The 16,842-nt window shown below is 67.9% G+C and overlaps 1 protein-coding gene across 1 annotated transcript in view; it reads left to right on the forward strand.

Moving 5' to 3' along the window:
• Nucleotides 1-16,842, forward strand: part of LAMA5 (laminin subunit alpha 5) — a 45,653-nt gene that overhangs the window by 947 nt on the left and 27,864 nt on the right. The window contains 10 exon segments of the mRNA XM_041732631.1: nucleotides 3,528-3,680; nucleotides 12,027-12,144; nucleotides 12,823-12,941; nucleotides 13,042-13,212; nucleotides 13,289-13,386; nucleotides 14,926-15,041; nucleotides 15,190-15,308; nucleotides 15,397-15,487; nucleotides 15,654-15,788; nucleotides 15,872-15,934. Of these exon segments, the coding sequence (XP_041588565.1) occupies nucleotides 3,528-3,680; nucleotides 12,027-12,144; nucleotides 12,823-12,941; nucleotides 13,042-13,212; nucleotides 13,289-13,386; nucleotides 14,926-15,041; nucleotides 15,190-15,308; nucleotides 15,397-15,487; nucleotides 15,654-15,788; nucleotides 15,872-15,934 (1,183 nt within the window).

Below are 16,842 nucleotides of genomic sequence, written 5' to 3' on the forward strand. Positions count from 1 at the left end.
GCCCCTTGACCGGTGAGGCCTCCTAGGTTACCCTTGGAGGGGGGCAGGGTCGGCGCCAGGGGCTCCTTCACACCCATACTAGACCCGTCGCCCCACCCCTGCTGAACCTTAGAAAGAATGGGGGCCCCAAGGCAATTGTAACCTGAGTCACCACCATCCTGTTGAAGAGGCAGGGGGAGGGGAGGAGGGCACTTGGAGGCGGGTTAGCCAGGGTGGGTGATCCTGGGGGAGCCTCAGCTGGACCCCCTGCACTGCCTGCCCGCCTGCTGCCCTGGGCCCCGCCACGTGGGGAGGAGCTGAGCCGAGCGGGAAGCTGGCGCCCCAGAGCCATGCGGCCCATGGGCTCACCTGTGTGCTCCGGCTGAGCCCAGCGCAGCTGGACGTCCAAGCCCACATTTCAGATAGGGAAACTGAGGCTCAGAAAGCTGCACTGTGGACACCTGCTGCAACCCCCACAGCCAGGCCAGGAGCCGGCTGGGGCAAGTGGTGACAGCCTGACCCAGCTGCCGTCAGAGGGTCTGGGTGGTGGGAAGGAGCTTGTGTGGGTGGGGGTGTCCAGAGCTGCCGCACGGGGGGCCGGCCGGGCCTCGAGGCCCGTCTTCCCGGCTCTCTGGGCCCTCTCTGAGCTCGCACCAGTGCCGCCGCCTGGATCCCTGCGGGCTTCCTTACTGTGTTTAGAGGAGCAGCCTGGGGCCCCGGGGCCAGAGCCCCTTTCCTGTGCTTCGCCCTACGGGTGCGGCTCCTCACCTGCAAAATGGGCACAGTGCGAGAGCCCGCATCACCTGAGGCCGTGAGCTTGGGCTGAGGAGCCCGGGAAGCCACGGGCTATGCAGCGACTGACCCAGCGACTGACCTAGCAACTGACCCAGTGACTGACCCAGTGACTGACGCTGACAAACATGGTGTCACAGGGGAGGGAGCACGGGGGAGGGTGCTCCTGAGTAAGCCCTGGAGCACCAGCACCCCTGCCCCCACAGCTCAGGGTTGGGCAGGAGAGGGGAGAGCCGGAAGCTTCCACTGTGGCCCTCATCTGGAGGCCGCCAGGTGTGCAAGGATGGGCACTAGCTGCTGGACACTAGCTGGACAGCCGCGTGGCCCCGGGGGGCAGAGGGCCTGCTCACTGTATTGGCTTTAAGGCGCTGCCGCCAGGCCCCAGTTGGAGCCGAGGGGCTGGGGCAGGAGGGGCCGGGGAGGTGACGCCCACGTCCTCTGTGTCCCAGGAGCTCAGTCTTGGGCTAGCACGGGCCTGGGGTCTCAGAGGATGTAGGGCCTGAGCAGAGGGGCTGGCAGCTCCCTGGGCCCCCGGAAGAGGGGGGCAGAGGCTAGCAGGGCGTCCCATGTGGGGCCTGCTGTTTGGGCGAAGTGGTCCTGTGGGCCCCGGAACACACAGAGGGCCCCGGGGACATTGCAGCGCCGTGGCCTCAGGTGGGCACTGCAGGAATTCCGGGCTGGCCCTGCGCCCCGCAGGGGAAGTCGGGGGCTCAGCTGCCGGCCTGGTGACTCACGGGGAGGGGATGTCCTTACCGTTGCTCTCTATTTCCTTACTCTGTTCCTGGCAGGACCCTCTGTGGCGGAGGGTGGAGGGAGCCTGGTTTCCCCAGCACTGTCCACTGTGATCTTGATTAGGGTGACAGCCGGCCAGGAGGCCCATGTCACCAAGAGAGGCCCACTGTCACCTTTCATGGGGACTAGAGCACTTCTCCTTGAGTCTCTGGGTGGGCCTGAGCAGAAAGTTTCCTGGGCCCGTGCACCCAGCTTCCGCCTGGGCTTGCTTGGGGGGTCAGGGGTCTGACCACAGGCGGCGTTTTCTGGAAGGCCCACGTCCTGTAAGTCCTGTAAGGTCTGCTACCACCCTCTGCCCCCCAGGCCCCTGATGGCTCACACCCATGTTTGTGGTGCTTCCAGCAATCCCTTGGGCTCCTCCTCTGTTTATCCTGGGAGCCAGAGCCCGGCTTCCGGTCTGGGGGTCACGTTCGAGCTAGACAGTAGAGCCTGCACGGAGTATGCTTCTTTCCCGGCTCCACTCCCCAGGTGTGGCAGCTTCACGGGGGGCAAGGTAAAGGGGGGGCAGCCCCCCCCCCGAGCTCTAGGACCCTGGGGGGGCAGTAAATTGAGAATCACTAAGAACTGGAGAATTTCAGGTCTGTGATAGGATAAAGAAAGGAGGGTGATGTGTGGGGGTTAGCTGCCTGGGTGGTCTAGAGCACTGGGCCCCTGCGCAGGAGGTGACATCTGAGCTGAGACAGGACAGCAGACGAGAGCCCAAAGCCCGCTGGCAGGAACAAGGTCTGAGACAGGGTGACCCAGAGCACCTAGCACAAGGGGTCCTGGGAGCCTGCTGGGTGGGTGGCTGGGTGCCCGGGGCCGGCGCATGTGGTCTCACCGGGCAGACCCGCCTTCGTGCAGTTGTGGGGTGTCCGTGGCCACCAAGCCTGGGAGTGGGGGAGCAAGGGATCTCCCACGCTCCCACCTCCAACTCCTAGGACGAGGTCTGGCCCCCTGGGAAGTCGGGAGGGGTGGGGCAGCCACATTTCCCAGACGCGGCCTCTGGGGCCTCCATCAATGCCAAGTCCCAGAGGGCTGCCTTTGTGTGCAGAGGGATGGCAGGTCTGGTTTCCTCCGGGGTGGGGGTTGGGCCTCTGCTCGGCGGGCAGCCAGGGCCCAGCTCTGCCCCCCGCCCCCACTGCCCCCCACGCCCCCGGGCTCCCAGCACCTGCTCCTCCCTGCCAGGGACAGGCCTCCAGCAGGTGGCTGGTCCGTGACAGAAGCAGCTGCCAGGCCCCGTGTGGGATCCGTTCATCTTGCTGTGGCCAAGGCAGGTGCCAGCGTTACCCCCACTCTTCGGATGGGGACACTGAGGCTCATCGAGCCGTGACTTGGCCTGGTCCCAGGGCTCGGAAGCGCCAGAGCCGGGAGGTCCAGGCCTCGCCTGGGCAGCCTCCACTCCGGGGCCTCTCCCCACGGGCTGCCGGAACGGCTTAATTCCGACTCTCTGGAGGCCCTAATCCAGGCTCTGGGCGGGAGCCTGCCACCGGGGTTGTGGGGGAGGGGGCCTGCCGTCCTAGCCACCTGCGCCCCTCCCCGCCTGGTGCTCCCACCCTGGTGCTCCCGGGCCTTCCGTGCGGGAGTGTGACGTCCCCCTGGAGCGGCCCTGTCCCTCGCGGTGCCACTGGGCTGTGTGGGGTGTGCTCCTCGCTTCTTCCCGGCCCCGGGCCCGCAGGGGTAACCCATCTGCCTGGAGCACACCCTCCACTTGCAGTGTAGGTCTCAGATGCCACCTCCTCCAAGAGGCCCGCAGGGATTTTCCCACCGAAAGAGGGTGCTCCTCTCCTTCCCTGCTCCCCGTTTCCCCCACGGGGCCTGTGGCCGTCTTTCCCACGATCCGAGCCGAGCCGTATCCCCTGAGTCCAGAATGTAGTGGGCCCTCGACGCGTGCTTGCCGAGCAAACGGGGGAGCGGTGGGCGAGGGGAGGCGGTGGAGGCCCGCGTGGTGGTGGGAAGGTGACCCTGGACCATCGACCCCCCAGGGCCAGTACTGCGACATCTGCACAGCCGCGAACAGCAACAGGGCGCACCCCGTGAGCAATGCCATCGACGGCACGGAGCGCTGGTGGCAGAGCCCGCCACTGTCCCGGGGACTGGAGTACAACGAGGTCAACGTCACGCTGGACCTGGGCCAGGTAGGGTCCTCGCCCCTGCGGCCGGAGCTCCCCCTGCTGCGTGCAGGGGGGAGGAGGGCGGAGCGGTGCACCGGGTGGGGGTTAGGGAGAGGGGTGGTGGGTGGGTTAGGGAGAGAGTTAGGGAGAGGGATGGGGCGGGTTAGGGAGAGGGGCAGCGGGAGGCCGGGTGTTTACTTGGAGGAATTCCTTCGCGCAGAGCCTGGCGCTGCCTGGCGGCCGTGGGAGGGGCCCCAGGAACGAGGAGGCCTTGGAAGTGGACATTCCTGGAATACCTGCGCTGGGGGGGCACCTTGGGGTTAGGTGCGCCTGGGGAGGCCTGGGCTCTGTGTGCCCCTTGGCCCTTGACGCCCCGGGGCAGGGGGAGGGGGCAGGCGGTTCTCAGTGACACAGGAGCCGGCGTGTTGGATGTGGCCGAGGTCGGACTCCCTCAGGCTACGTCCTGCTCCCAGTGGCCTCCGGGCCCCTCCAGGGACGGGCCAGCAGTCACGCTGCCGTCGGGCTGCGGTGGGGGCAGGTCGAGGAGGCCGAGCCGGGGAGTGGCCACCACCAGGCCTGCAGGACCCTCCCGTTCAGGTGGCCTGCGGTGCCTCACTGAGTTTGAGTCAGAACCGGGTGCCATGAAGCCCCCTCACTGGCCCGCTCCCGCCACCAGCTGGGGACCCACGGGCAGGGAGCCCTCCCGCCCCCCCACCCAGCTCCTTCCCCCTGCACTTTGGCTGCCTCTCCCTAGGGCACAACAGCTAATCCCCAGCCCGGGCCACCTGCTGGGATCTGAGCCCGCGCCCCTCACCGCCCACCTTCTCCCCACCAGGCCTGTGGCCCCAGGCTGGAGGGGCAGGGGGTCCCCAAATCTGCCCACGGGGCCCATCCTTCCAGCAATGTCCCCACCTCTCCTAACACCGTCAGGGCGACAGCAAGATGGAGGTTCAGCAACAGGCAGACGCCCACCGGGTGGTTCACTGGGATGGAGGCAACCCCAACTGTGATAGGACGTGGAGGGGAGACGGGTCCTTTCCAGCTGTGTTGGAGGGAGAGCGACTTAGCCACCCACCTCTCCCTCCCCCACCCCTCCTTCCTTTTTTCTGCCCACTGGAGTCTCGGAGTCTCTTTCCACCCCCATCCCTCCCTGCCTCCTCTCCAGGGGCCGCTTGGATGGGGCTGGGGGACGAGGGAGGACAGCCCCTGCCCGCCGATATGCTGTGGGGTCGGGCAGGGCAGATGGACCCAGTTTCGAGCTCTGTGGGTGACAGAAATCTTCCTGGGCATGTTTCCTGCCGAGACGGGCTCCCAGAGGATTTTCCACATGCTCCCCACCCTCGTGGAAAGGGAGCTCGTAGCCTCTGAGCTGAGCCATCGAGGAGCAACAGGTCCCTTTGGGGTGCACCTGCTTGCTGGGGTTGGGGATGGAAACTGGGTCCATTGGTGCCCTGTTGGGGAGTAGAGAAGCCCCACGTAGGGTAGGAAGAGGACCAGGGAAGGTTCTGGACAGTAGAGACCACTGGGGCTGGAGCACCAGGGGATGTGTTTGGGGGCCTAGAATGTGGCCCTTGTAGTGACCGGGGTCTGAGCCCTCAGGACCCCCTTGTCTGGTGGTGTCCTGAGGATGGCCCCAGGGCAGGACCTGTGAGCCCACTCCCTGGTGCAGACGGGGTGACAGGCTGAGCCAGGGGGGCCTGGCCAGGCCAGCACAGCCCAAGGGCCAGAGCCCGAGATCCTGGCCGCGTACAGGGTTTTCCTACTTTGGGGCCAGGCAGTTCTCTGAGGCATGGTTCTGGGGTGGGGCTGGGCTTCGGTCAGGAAGCGAGGCTGAGCGGGCAGTGGGTCTGGGCACACCCCCTGTGGCGGGCAGCCAGCAGCCTTTGTTCTGGGATCTGGAGCGGATTCCCCGGGAAGGGGGAGGAGGCAGCTGGCACTGGGCATCAGGGGGCCTTCCTGCCCCCAGGAGAACAGAAAGGGGGCAGGTGGGCTGCGTGACAGCTCCCAGCTCGTGCCTGATGAGTGGGCACCGGGAGGGTGGGGCTTGGTCCCCGAGGTATCCGTCTGCCTGGGGTGTGGGGGCCCCGAGGAGCCTGCTCCCTCTTGCCCTGAGTCACCTCTTGTCCCCTGTGGTCTTTTCAGTCTTACGGTAGGCGGGGGATGGTGGAACCGCCTTCCTTCCCATTTTGCAGATGGAGAAACTGAGGCTCCGGGAGTAAAGTCCTGGCTGGGACGGGCAATGGGGAGCCCCGGGCCTTGGCTCCCTGCCCTGCTTGTCTGTGGATCTTGGCCGGGAACCCTCAGACCTGAGAGAACCAGGCTGTTGGTCGGACACTGCTGGGTGCCAGCCCCAGAAGTGGGTCTCCTCCGGGGGTGCAGGAGGGGGCCCCACACGGAGTCCCAGGGACCTGCTGGGGGTCCTCCTGGGTCCTCCTGCCAGCCTGAGCCTCCCCTTCCCTGTACCCGGGGCAAGGGGGGTGTCATCTCTAACTGCCCGGGGTAGATCCTGGCTCATGAGAGCTGCCCTCACCAGGGGCTCCGCCATGGGGTCCCAGCCCCCTCCTCCCCCGCCCCCCCTGCCCAGGGGTCTTTTTTTTTTTTTTTTTAAAGATTTATTTATTTATTTATTCATGAGAAACACACACAGAGAGAGGCAGAGACACAGGCAGAGGGAGAAGCAGGCTCCATACAGGGAGCCCGACATGGGACTCGATCCCGGGTCTCCAGGATCACACCCTGGGCTGCAGGCGGGGCTAAACCACTGTGCCACCAGGGCTGTCCCCTGCCCAGGGGTCTTAAGGAGCTGGGCAGAGCTAGCTGGGGCTTGCTGTGGGGTGGGGGCCCCGTCCCTTGGCAGACGTCCCCTGGGGCCTGGCCATGGAGGAGGGACTCTCCCCGGCGGTCCCCCCCTTACCTGCCGCCGTAGGCACACTGCCCACATCTGGCTTCAGGTGGGGAGTGCTGACCCCCCAGCTGTTCTTCCCCTGTGATGGGGCAGGGCGGCCCTAAGTCTCAGCCCTGAGAGGCCAGGTATGGCAGGGGGAGCAGGGCAGAGGGGGACCGGGCCCCAGCATCGGGGGGTAGGCCGGGGTGGTTGAGGACTAGAAGTGCCACGCGCAGGAGTCTGTGCCCTGCTTGGGGGGCAGCAGGGAGACAGGACACCAGATGGGGGTGCCGGGGAGCAAAGCTTGGGCACAGCTGCTGACCGTGGGCGGCAGGTGAGCCCCTCCCAGCACTTGGGGAAACTGAGTGAGTGTGGAGGACCAAGACCCCGGGGTTGGGCTTGGCCACGGCCCGGACGTGTGAGCTGTGCCTTCTGTGGACGCGGGGACGAGAGCCCCTGCGTGTGGGCGACATGCCTTGGCCAGGGCCCCAGAGCGCGCTGGCTGCCGGCTCTTAGGATCCCCGTGCAGCCCTGCCCTGCCCGCCCCGGGTCTAGGCGGCTCGCCCTCGGACGCCGGCCGGCTCGGGGCTCCCTGGGCAGGCCTCCGGGTCCCGGTGTGCCTGCGGGCCTGCTGGCTCAGGAGGCTGCGGCCGCTGGCCTGGCATCCTGGCCCAGCTGGGCACGCGGCCATGTGGCCACCACCCTGGCAGCATCAGCGGGGTTGTTCAAGGGAAGTGGCAGGAAGTCTGGCCCAGGCTGGCCAGGCTCTGGTTACGCAGCCCCTGGAGCCAGGACAGGTGCGGGGGCTGGACCGGACGTGGGCCCTTGAGCTGGGCTCCCTGGGAGAGGACGCTGGGGGTCCTGGTGGCGTCCCTGGGGTAGACGTCCCCAGGTCAGGCCCACCTCTCATGAAAATGAGCAAGACCCTTTGCTCAGAAGACAAGGGGCCAGAGGAGCCACCCGTGCCCAGGCCTGGGGCCGTTTGTCCCCTGCCCTGCGTGGCTCATCCGTGTGACGCTTGCACGCGGCTGTCCCAGCGTCTCTCCTCACCCTGGGCACACACACCTTCCTGCCACCTCCTGTGTCCCCGCCAGGTCCTAGCGGCCCCCAGAGCCTCCTGTTTTCTGGGTTTCAAACCCCACGCGTTGGTCTCCAGCAGGATCACTCGCTGAGACTAAATTGTTTAGGTTTGGGGGCTCCCCCTGGGATAAACTCTACTTCCTGTGGCCCAGGATTGACCATCTGGTCTGACCTGGGCCAGGCTGCAGGGAGGAGGGGACAGGACAGGGAGCCCGGGGCTGGGGCCGGGCCTGAAACCTTCGATGCTGGAGGCCTGAGACAGCCCTTGGAGGGCGGGGGGGGGGGGGGGTGTCCCTGAATGGCCCCCGGCCCAGTGCTGGCGAGGTGCTAAGCCATGCAGGACACTTGTCTTCCACTCTGCCCAGTGGGTCCTACACACCTGTCGGAGGCCCCCCATGGTCCCCGCCACCTCTCCACCCTGCTGTGCACACCTGTGCGCCGGGCACCTCGACCAGCAGAGTGAGCCCTGAAGCCACCGAGCATCCTCCGCGTGTCCCAGTTGTGCCTTCCTGCCCGCGGTGGCTTCCCACCCCCTGCCCCTCCTGGCGCCGGTCCACGAGGAGCCTGTGCTCAGGGCCCCGATCCCGTCGTGCGGATCCCGTCGCGGCGTGCGGCCGGCTGTGCTTGTTTAGGCAGCGGGGGCTGGAGGACACGCGCCTGCCCCGGCCCTGCCGGCCGATTTGTCTTCGTCGCTGCCCAGGTTTCCAGATGGGGTCTGTGCTGGGAGGTGGGCAGACCTGGGGCAGGGGCCCTGAGGGTGGTCCCACAGTCTGGGGCGGAACTCAGGAGGTCTGGGTGCCCCCGGGGCTCACTCCAAGGGGAAGCCCGGACGCCTGGGCTAGGAGGGGCTTCCTGCCTCCCCCTGGCCGCAGCCTGGGACCCTGGCCCGGCCCGGGAATCAGCACGGGCCCTGCTTCCTGTGGGGCCAGGGCTGAGTCACAGACCGCCCGGTGATTCACACCGCCCAGCCCGGCGGAGGGGGCGGGCTCCCTCCTCCCCCGGGACCGGGGCACGAGGGCCGGCCCGGGTCTCCCCAGCCCCGAGGTGGGCCAGGGCGGGGTGTGCCGGCCACGGCCCCGCCCTTGGTGATATGGCGCCTGAGGCCACGAGGTTGCTGACCAGCTGCCCCCCCACCCCTTCCCATCCCTGGGGGCGTCAGAGACCCCCACGGGGCCCGTGGCACCAGTCTTCTTCGTGGGCTCTCCCCTGGTCCAGAACCCGGCCCTGGCCCCGCGCACTGCCCCTCCCCGCTGCCAGCTCCACAGCAGAGGTGCGGGGTGGCTTCGGGGCCTCTGCGGCACCCCTGCCGGGTGGCTGCCCCCCCCCCTCCGCCTGCTGGGGGCCCTTGGAGCCATCACACCACCTTGAGAGGCACTGTCCTTGAGCCACACACCTCTGCTGTTTGTCTTCCTTCTGCCTCTGTCCCAGGAGGGGAAGTGACAGCCCAGGACCACACAGCCCCCCGATGCCTGGGAACCGGCCCCCCGCCCTCTGGGCCTCCTGCCCTGGCCCCAGCCCCCATCAGGCAGCGGTCTCCAGGGCCTGTCCCCCTCCCGGGGAGGCCTGACCCTCCGTGGCCAGGCTGGGTGTGGGGGCCGGGGGTGCGGTGGCCGAGAGGCAGGTCCGGCTGCTGTGCTGGAGACGTGCCGGCCCCCAAAATAGCCAGATTTTTAAAAATAACTCGAGAGGCTTTTGTTTGGCTTTTGCTTTAAAAGACATTTTTTTCCTGCTGCACAGAACTTTGTAGCAGCGGGAAAGGTCAGCCCCAGTTGGCAGCGGAGCTGAGCAGGCGGGCCGGTGGGGGAGGGCCGAGTCCAGGAGGCCGGGGCCGCTCCGCACCCCAGGTCACGTCCAGGGCGGCCGTGCGGTCCTGGCAGCCAGGACCGCAGGATAGGAGGGGACTGCCGGGTGCGTGGGGGTGGCCGTGTCGGGCCCCTCTGTGACAGACCGGTGCCTGGGTGGCAGACAGGTGGACGCAGGGCCTTCCCTCCAAGCGTCCCAGGGTGCTGTGCACGGGGGCGGACGTTTCCCTGCCGCCCTGGTGCTGCCCTATCAGTGCGTTCAAATCAATATTTGTGCAAGTGCTCTCAGCTGGGAAAAATGCGACCAGCCGCCGACCCGGGGGAGGGACAGCGCTGGCCAGCGGAGGGGCAGCCCGGTGGCCTCGCTCGGGGAAAGGCGGGGGCGGGTCCCCGGGGGCTCGGCGGGAACCTTTCATTTCCTCGGGGCTTTGGCAGGGGCCTAACCACTGTGCCCCCCCCAGAGCAGCCTGCGGGTGTCTCGCACACGCCCAGGCCCTGCCCTGCTGTGCGCCCCTAAACACCCGTCCTGGCATATGGGCCCCTTGCGGGCCCCAGGGCTCCCGGTAGTGCCTGAGGGGTAGCCAGGGTGCCAGGCCGGGTGTAGGGTCCGTACCCCCAGGCCCTGAAGCCCCTCCCCCAATGGGCAGGGCTACATGGATGATGACCTCAGAGCCTGGCTGTGGCTGAATAAGCTTGTGCCCCCCCCAGGCCCCCCCAGAGGCGGCTCTTGGCTTGAATTGGGCCTGTCTCTGCAGACGCCAGGCCTTCTGGGAAGGGTAAGACTCAGAACGGGCGTGTCAGGGGCCCGGGACCTTCCCTCCCCCGCACCCCATTCTCGCCTTCTCTCCTGGGATGACCACAGAGGCCTCAGGTTGAGGGGAGCTGGGGGTTGACTGTGGGCCTCAGGCAGCCCTGAAGAGGCCCCAATGCTCTGGGACCGGCCCAGCTCGTCTGGGGCAGCAGGTGCCAGAGAGGACCTGTACCTGGGGCCGGTGGGGCCCCACAGAGGGTGCAGTGGGGGGCTTGGAGCCTGATGTCACCCTTGAGGCTGGTGCACACTTCACTACCCACCTGGGGGTGCCCCTGGGAGTGGGGCGGGGGTGTGGGCGCCCCTCCCTGGCCCCGAGGTGGCACATTGGCCCGCTGTGTGTGCCCGTGTCTGGGACCTCCCACTCCTCCTGAGAGCCCTCCCAGTGCAGACCGGGGGTGTCCCGAACCCCGCTGTCTTCCCTGTCTGGTTTCCTTGGAGCCCAAACGGGCCCAGCCTGGACGGTGGCCTGCCTGCTTTGTTCTCTTGGCTTCGGGGCAGAGGGCTGGGGGCGGGGGCAGCACTCGCAGGCCCTCAGGGCTGCAGGGCCTGGAAACCACCGTCCCTCCCCTGAGGTCATCGTGTCCGGAGGCTGAGGCTGGGGCGGGTGCTGGGATGCCACCCCCGGAAGTGTGCGTGCAGGGCACAGCAGACACGCACGGCTGGCCATGTGAGGGTGGGCCTCCCAGCCGGCCGGCCTCGTCATCCAGGCAGTGGACTGTTCCCAGTGACCTGGGGCCCCTCCTGGGATCTGTGGCCCAGGGCTGGGGGCTCTGGGCGCTGATGGGAGAACCCCTGGCCGTGTGCCACATCCCCAGGGAGCTGGATGAGGGGTACCTTTGGCAGCGAGAGCCCAGTTCTGGTGCCTGGGAGGGTGCTCCAGCCTCTGGGGGGCAGCCGCCCCTTGGAAGGGCCCCTTAATTACCCCTCAGCACATGCAGCGTGGATGGGCTACAGTCGGGGCTTCCGTGAGGAGACTGCCCGATGGGGCTGGGGAGCCGAGGCTAAGGCCTGCTAGGTTGCAGGGCCGGGGGTGGTCGACAGAGGAGGGACCTCACCAAGCCCCCGGGGCACAAGTCAGAGGGGCGTCGGGGATGCTGACCTCTGGTCAGGAGGGGGTGAGAGGCAGCCATGAGCACCCCCTGGGGCCAGGGACAGGACGCAGCTTCGTCCTCCCCTGCCCGGGGCTGCCCCGACGTGCCCTCCGCCTGCGACGCTCCAGCCTCCAGCTCCTGGGCTGGCAGGCTCCCCCCGACCGAGCTCTGAGGGGGCTCATTCCCCAGTGTGTTTACCACAGGGGGCCTCGGTGGCCGGTCAGGGGGAGAGGCAGGTCCTGAGTCAGCCCCGAGGACGATGAGGGGGGTGACCGGGGTGCGGCTGGGGCGGGGACCCCATCCTGAGAGCTGCCGGCTGTGTGCGGAGGCCAGGCTCCCGTGGGAGCTGGGGCCAGCGTCTGGCCGCTCCCGGACTGGCCACCAGAGCCTCGGGGGCAGTGGGGCACCTGCGGTGGACACCAGACAGGCTGCCCCCAGCTGCCCCTTCCATCCCAGGCCTGCCGGCCTGAGGGACCCCTGCGCCTCTGGGGTGGGGGTGGAGGGAGGCACCCCCAAGCCTGGGGGGGTGGGGTCCCCGGTGAGGGCCTCAGCAGCCACGGGTCTGAGTGAGCGGGGGCTGCTCCCTGAGCCGGCCGGGCCCCCGGAGGCCAAGCCCACGGATGGCCGAGAGGGAGAGGAGAGCCCAGCCACGGGGCGGGCGGCCCCTCCGCCCAGCGCGGCCGACACCTCTCCGCCCTGCAGGTCTTCCACGTGGCCTATGTGCTCATCAAGTTCGCCAACTCGCCTCGGCCGGACCTCTGGGTGCTGGAGCGGTCCACGGACTTCGGCCGCACCTACCAGCCGTGGCAGTTCTTCGCCTGTGAGTCTGCGGCGGGGGCCGGCCAGGGGCGTCCCTGGGGTGGGCGGCTGTCACCAGGCTCTCAGGATCCCCACCGGCCCAGCCGGTCCCCCCGCACGCCCGCCTCCCGCATGCGTTCCCAGAGGCAGGTGCCTGTCGTGACGTGGGGCACGGCTGGGCCCAGGGGCTGGTGGCGCAGGAGGCTCCGGGGCCGCCCCGTGGCTCCCTCCAGGCCGGCTTCGTGGTCCGGCCGCTCCTGCGGCAGCAGAGGGAGCCGGGTAGGCGGCGGGGCCTCCGTGACGGGTCACAGTGATGGGGAGCCTGGGTCCCACGTCTCCAAAAACTGCATGGGCGAGGGCGGGGGTGGGGCAGCCCTCTAAAGAGTCGGAAACGGTCCCCCAAGGTCGGGGATGAGGAGGGCCGTCGGGGGGTGGGGGCGCTCGTTCTCGGCAGAGAGGGCGGGTGTGGCGAAGCCTGGAGGGTCCGTCTGTGTGGGGCGGCACGTTCAGACCTGCCGGGCTCTGGGGCTCCTGCCTGCACCCCGCCATGCCCTCCTGGGGCGGCTCCTCCCTCGACTAGGGGCCTCACTCTTTTTGCAACAAAACCCTGTGGGGTTGGCGGGGCGGCCCATGGGGGTGCGGCGATGTTCGAGAGCCTTCCCGGGGCCCTGCGCCCTCATCCCCCGCCCGGTTCCCGCAGCCTCCAAGAGGGACTGCTTGGAGCGGTTCGGGTCACAGACGCTGGAGCGCATCACGCGGGACGACCACGTCATCTGCTCCACCGAGTACTCCCGGATCGTGCCCCTGGAGAACGGCGAGGTGGGCCCCGGGGCGGCACGGGGGCGAAGGGGGGGGCCTGCTAGTGCGGCCCCGGCCGCTCCCTGGCCTGACCCTCCGCCCGACCCTCTGGCCCACGCAGATCGTGGTGTCCCTGGTAAACGGGCGCCCTGGGGCCATGAACTTCTCCTACTCGCCGCTGCTGCGAGACTTCACCAAGGCCACCAACATCCGCCTGCGCTTCCTGCGCACCAACACGCTGCTGGGCCACCTCATGGGCAAGGCGCTGCGGGACCCCACCGTCACCCGCCGGGTGAGCCACCGGCCGGTGGGCGCGGGGAGGCGGGCTGGGCTGGGGGGGGCGCGGCGCTCACCGGCCGCGGGTGCAGTACTATTACAGCATCAAGGACATCAGCATCGGCGGCCGCTGTGTGTGCCACGGCCACGCGGACGTGTGCGACGCCCAGGACCCCGCAGACCCCTTCCGGTGAGGCCCCACTCCCTGCCTGTCCTCATCCCCTTCCCAGCTCAGGGCCGCCTTGGGCCAGGCCCCAGCCGGCTGCCTCTCCTGTCCGGGCGAAGCCAGGACCCTGGGCGGGGGAGTCGAGGACCTAACTGGCTTGCCTGCCCCTTCTGGAGGGTTCTAGGAGCTTCCCTTGGTGCTCCGCACGTTTACTCTGTGGTGTCGGGGATCGGACGCATCTTTTGTTGCTCAGGACTTTGACAGTGTGTGTCGTGAACTCAGGCCCTTTCCGGGCCATCAGCTCTGCCTGTCGGCTCCCCCTTGTACCTCTTTTCTTCCGGAATCCCGTTCCACGGATGGGACCTTCCTGTGGTTTCCTGTGCCCCCCGAGCTGCTCCTGCGTCCCCCTCCCCATCTCCTGAGCTGCCTCGGGACCGGCACTCCGGTCACAGACCCTCCAGCTCAGTGTAGCCCGACTGCTGCCTTTAATTCCAGTGATTTTATCATTTATTCAAGTTCCCATTGATTCTTTGGCCACACCTCCCTATATTTTAGAGCATCACATTTTTGAGGTTTTAGACGCCTTAAACGTTCTTATTTTACGGTTTCTACTACTTGCTCCCAAGCTCCTGGGGTTGGGTCCTACTGACTGTCGTGTTGGCGGGCCTGGCCGCCCGTGGCCCCACCGCCTTAGCCGCCCCTCGCCTTAGCCACCCCTCGCCCCTCGGCCTGGCTGGGGACGGTCACTCGCGGGGACCTCTGCCGCCCACTGTAGGGTCCCACAGCCTGGCCCTGCTCGGGGTATTTCTTGTGCCCTGACTACGCGGACAGCGGAGCCAGACGTGGCGGCGGCCCAGTGGCACAGGCTGAGCCGGGGTGAAGACGGGCCTGCTCCTGGGGCCGCCGCCCCTGCCTCCTCTGCCCCGGGGGCCTTCGAGGCACTGCTTGCGGGGCAGCAGCGTGGACTCCCAAGGCCCCGCAGACCCTGGGGGGGACAGGGCTCGAGCCATGTGCTCTGGGGCCTGGGTCTCCACGGGCTGGCTTCGGGGCCCGGCTCAGGGCACGCCCAGCGCCATAGCTGGGTGCTGGCCCCGGGTGCTTGTGGAGGCGGGCGGCGGGCGGGGGTTCCCAGCGGTAGGCGGCTGCAGCCTCGGTCCTCAGCCGGGGCCCGCTGGCCCCCGACCCCGAGCCGGCTGCAGCCGCTCTCCAGGACAGCAGGCAGGATCCGGGCCCTCCGACTGGCGTCCGCCCCACTGCAAGGGGAAGCAGTTCCTGGCCCCTGGCCCCTGGGGAGGCGCCCTGGACGCCCGGGGGTGTCTGGCTGAGTTCGTGCTGCTGCGTGAGCCGGCCCTTGGAGCCGGCCCAGGGAGCCGGGGCGAGGAGGGACCCGCTCCAGCTCGGGGACCCGGGGCTGCAGGCTGACCACCCAGGGCCCCGCCCCGGCCATGCCCTGCCCGCCGGCACGCGTCCTGTCCCCTCCCCCAGCCCCAGGGAGGCCGTGCGTGGCCCCTGGTGCCCCTCTGGGTCCACAGCGGAGCCCCTCCCGTCCCGTTGTCCCCACAGGCTTCAGTGTGCCTGTCAGCACAACACGTGTGGGGGCTCCTGTGACCGCTGCTGCCCCGGCTTCAACCAGCGGCCGTGGAAGCCGGCCACCACTGACAGTGCCAACGAGTGCCAGTGTGAGTGCCCGCACGTGTGCTCGCCCGGGCCCGCTCCGGCCACCTGGTGTTGCCGCGCCCGGGGTCCCCATGGTTCGCGAGTCATGCCCCAGGTCCCGGCGAGGTGGGGTCCCGGGGGCCCGTGAACATCTGCCCCCCTTCTCTCCAGCCTGCAACTGCCACGGCCATGCCCACGACTGCTTCTATGACCCCGAGGTGGACCGGCGCAACGCCAGCCAGAACCAGGACAACGTGTACCAGGGTGGCGGCGTGTGCATCGACTGCCAGGTGGGGCGGGGGCTGAGGGGCTGGGGGGCGGGGGCAGGGCCCCAGGTGCAGGTCGCCGTCCCGCGCTCACCCGCCCTGTGCCCCCCAGCATCACACCACCGGCATCAACTGTGAACGCTGCCTGCCCGGCTTCTACCGGGCCCCGGACCACCCCCTCGACTCTCCCCACGCTTGCCGCCGTGAGTGGGGTCGGCCCGGGTGGGGCCACGGGGTGTCTCGAGGCTCTGGCTCTCCGTGCCCTGGGGGCCCTCGCGCAGCTCTGGGAGGCCCCGCCTGGCTCTCGCGCCCCTGCCCTGTTCCGGGGCCCTGGGCTCGGGGTCTCACGACTCCCCCGCCCCCGCCCAGGCTGCAACTGCGAGTCGGACTTCACGGACGGGACGTGCGAGGACCTGACCGGCCGCTGCTACTGCCGCCCCAACTTCACGGGGGAGCATTGTGACGCCTGCGCCGAAGGCTTCACTGGCTTCCCGCACTGCTACCGTGAGGGCATCGGCCTGGGGGGACCCGGGGGTGGGCCCAGGGGGGCCTTCGGGCCTGCTGACACGTGCTGTCTCCTCTCTCAGCGGTGCCCTCCTTCTCCCCCAACGACACCGGGGAGCAGGTGCTGCCGGCCGGACAGATCGTGAGTAAGTGTCCCCGAGGCCCCCGTCCTGCCCTGGGCTCCATGAGAGCAGTGGCCAGGGGGGTGCCCACGAAGGCCCCACAGAGAGGGAGGATTTGTCGCGGTTACTTTATTTTCGGTTCTATTGTTTTTCTGCAAATCCCGCGTATCGGTGCTAGGAAACCTCCGAGAGGACGGGTAAGCATAGAGCGGAACAGAAAGGTGCCCGGGGTTGCGCCGCTTTCAAACAGTGGCTCTCCCCGCAGCTGGGCCCTCCGTGTGCTGCACACGGTCCTTGGGCGGACGTGGTGGGTGTGTGCCGTGGGCACTGCTTTGTGCTTCCGCCCGCCGCGGTCCTGTAAACACGTCACCTCATGGTCCGTGTCATCGCACAGATGCAGTATCTCATCAATCACCCCCCAGTTGTTGGAAATTTAAGTTCTTTCCAACTTAAAAAAAACCGCTACAGTAAACATCCTCGCAGCTCAAACTTTCCATAAATTCTCAATAATTTCTGTAGAACAATTTCCTAGAAGGTTCTGAGTCACAAGATGTGCGTGTTTGGGGACATTTGTGGCCGTAGGTTGCCAAATCTCTCAAAAGAAAGAAATAGCGTGCAGCGTAGTGACGTCCGCGGCATCGGCAGGCGCGGATGTCCTCGCCGTGGGCACCGTCCGCGGACTGTTGGCTGGGCTGGCAGGATGCTCACCCCCCCCGCCCCGTGTTTCTGGAACCGGGCACGTGTTTCAGAGGACGTTGTGTCAGTCCGAGGGGCAGGCGGTGTCCCTTCCTAAGGGCGTAACGGTGCGTTCGACGGCTGGCGGTGTCCTGGTTAGACGGCATTTGACATTTGCCATCTTGAGCGTTTCTTTGACGCATCTGTAAGGTTGGATCTTCTTTCAAGTGTCTCTTGACCTTTGGGCTGTTTTCCCG

This window comes from Vulpes lagopus, chromosome 18 (genome assembly GCF_018345385.1).
Source record: "Vulpes lagopus strain Blue_001 chromosome 18, ASM1834538v1, whole genome shotgun sequence".
In the NCBI taxonomy this organism is placed as follows: domain Eukaryota; kingdom Metazoa; phylum Chordata; class Mammalia; order Carnivora; family Canidae; genus Vulpes; species Vulpes lagopus.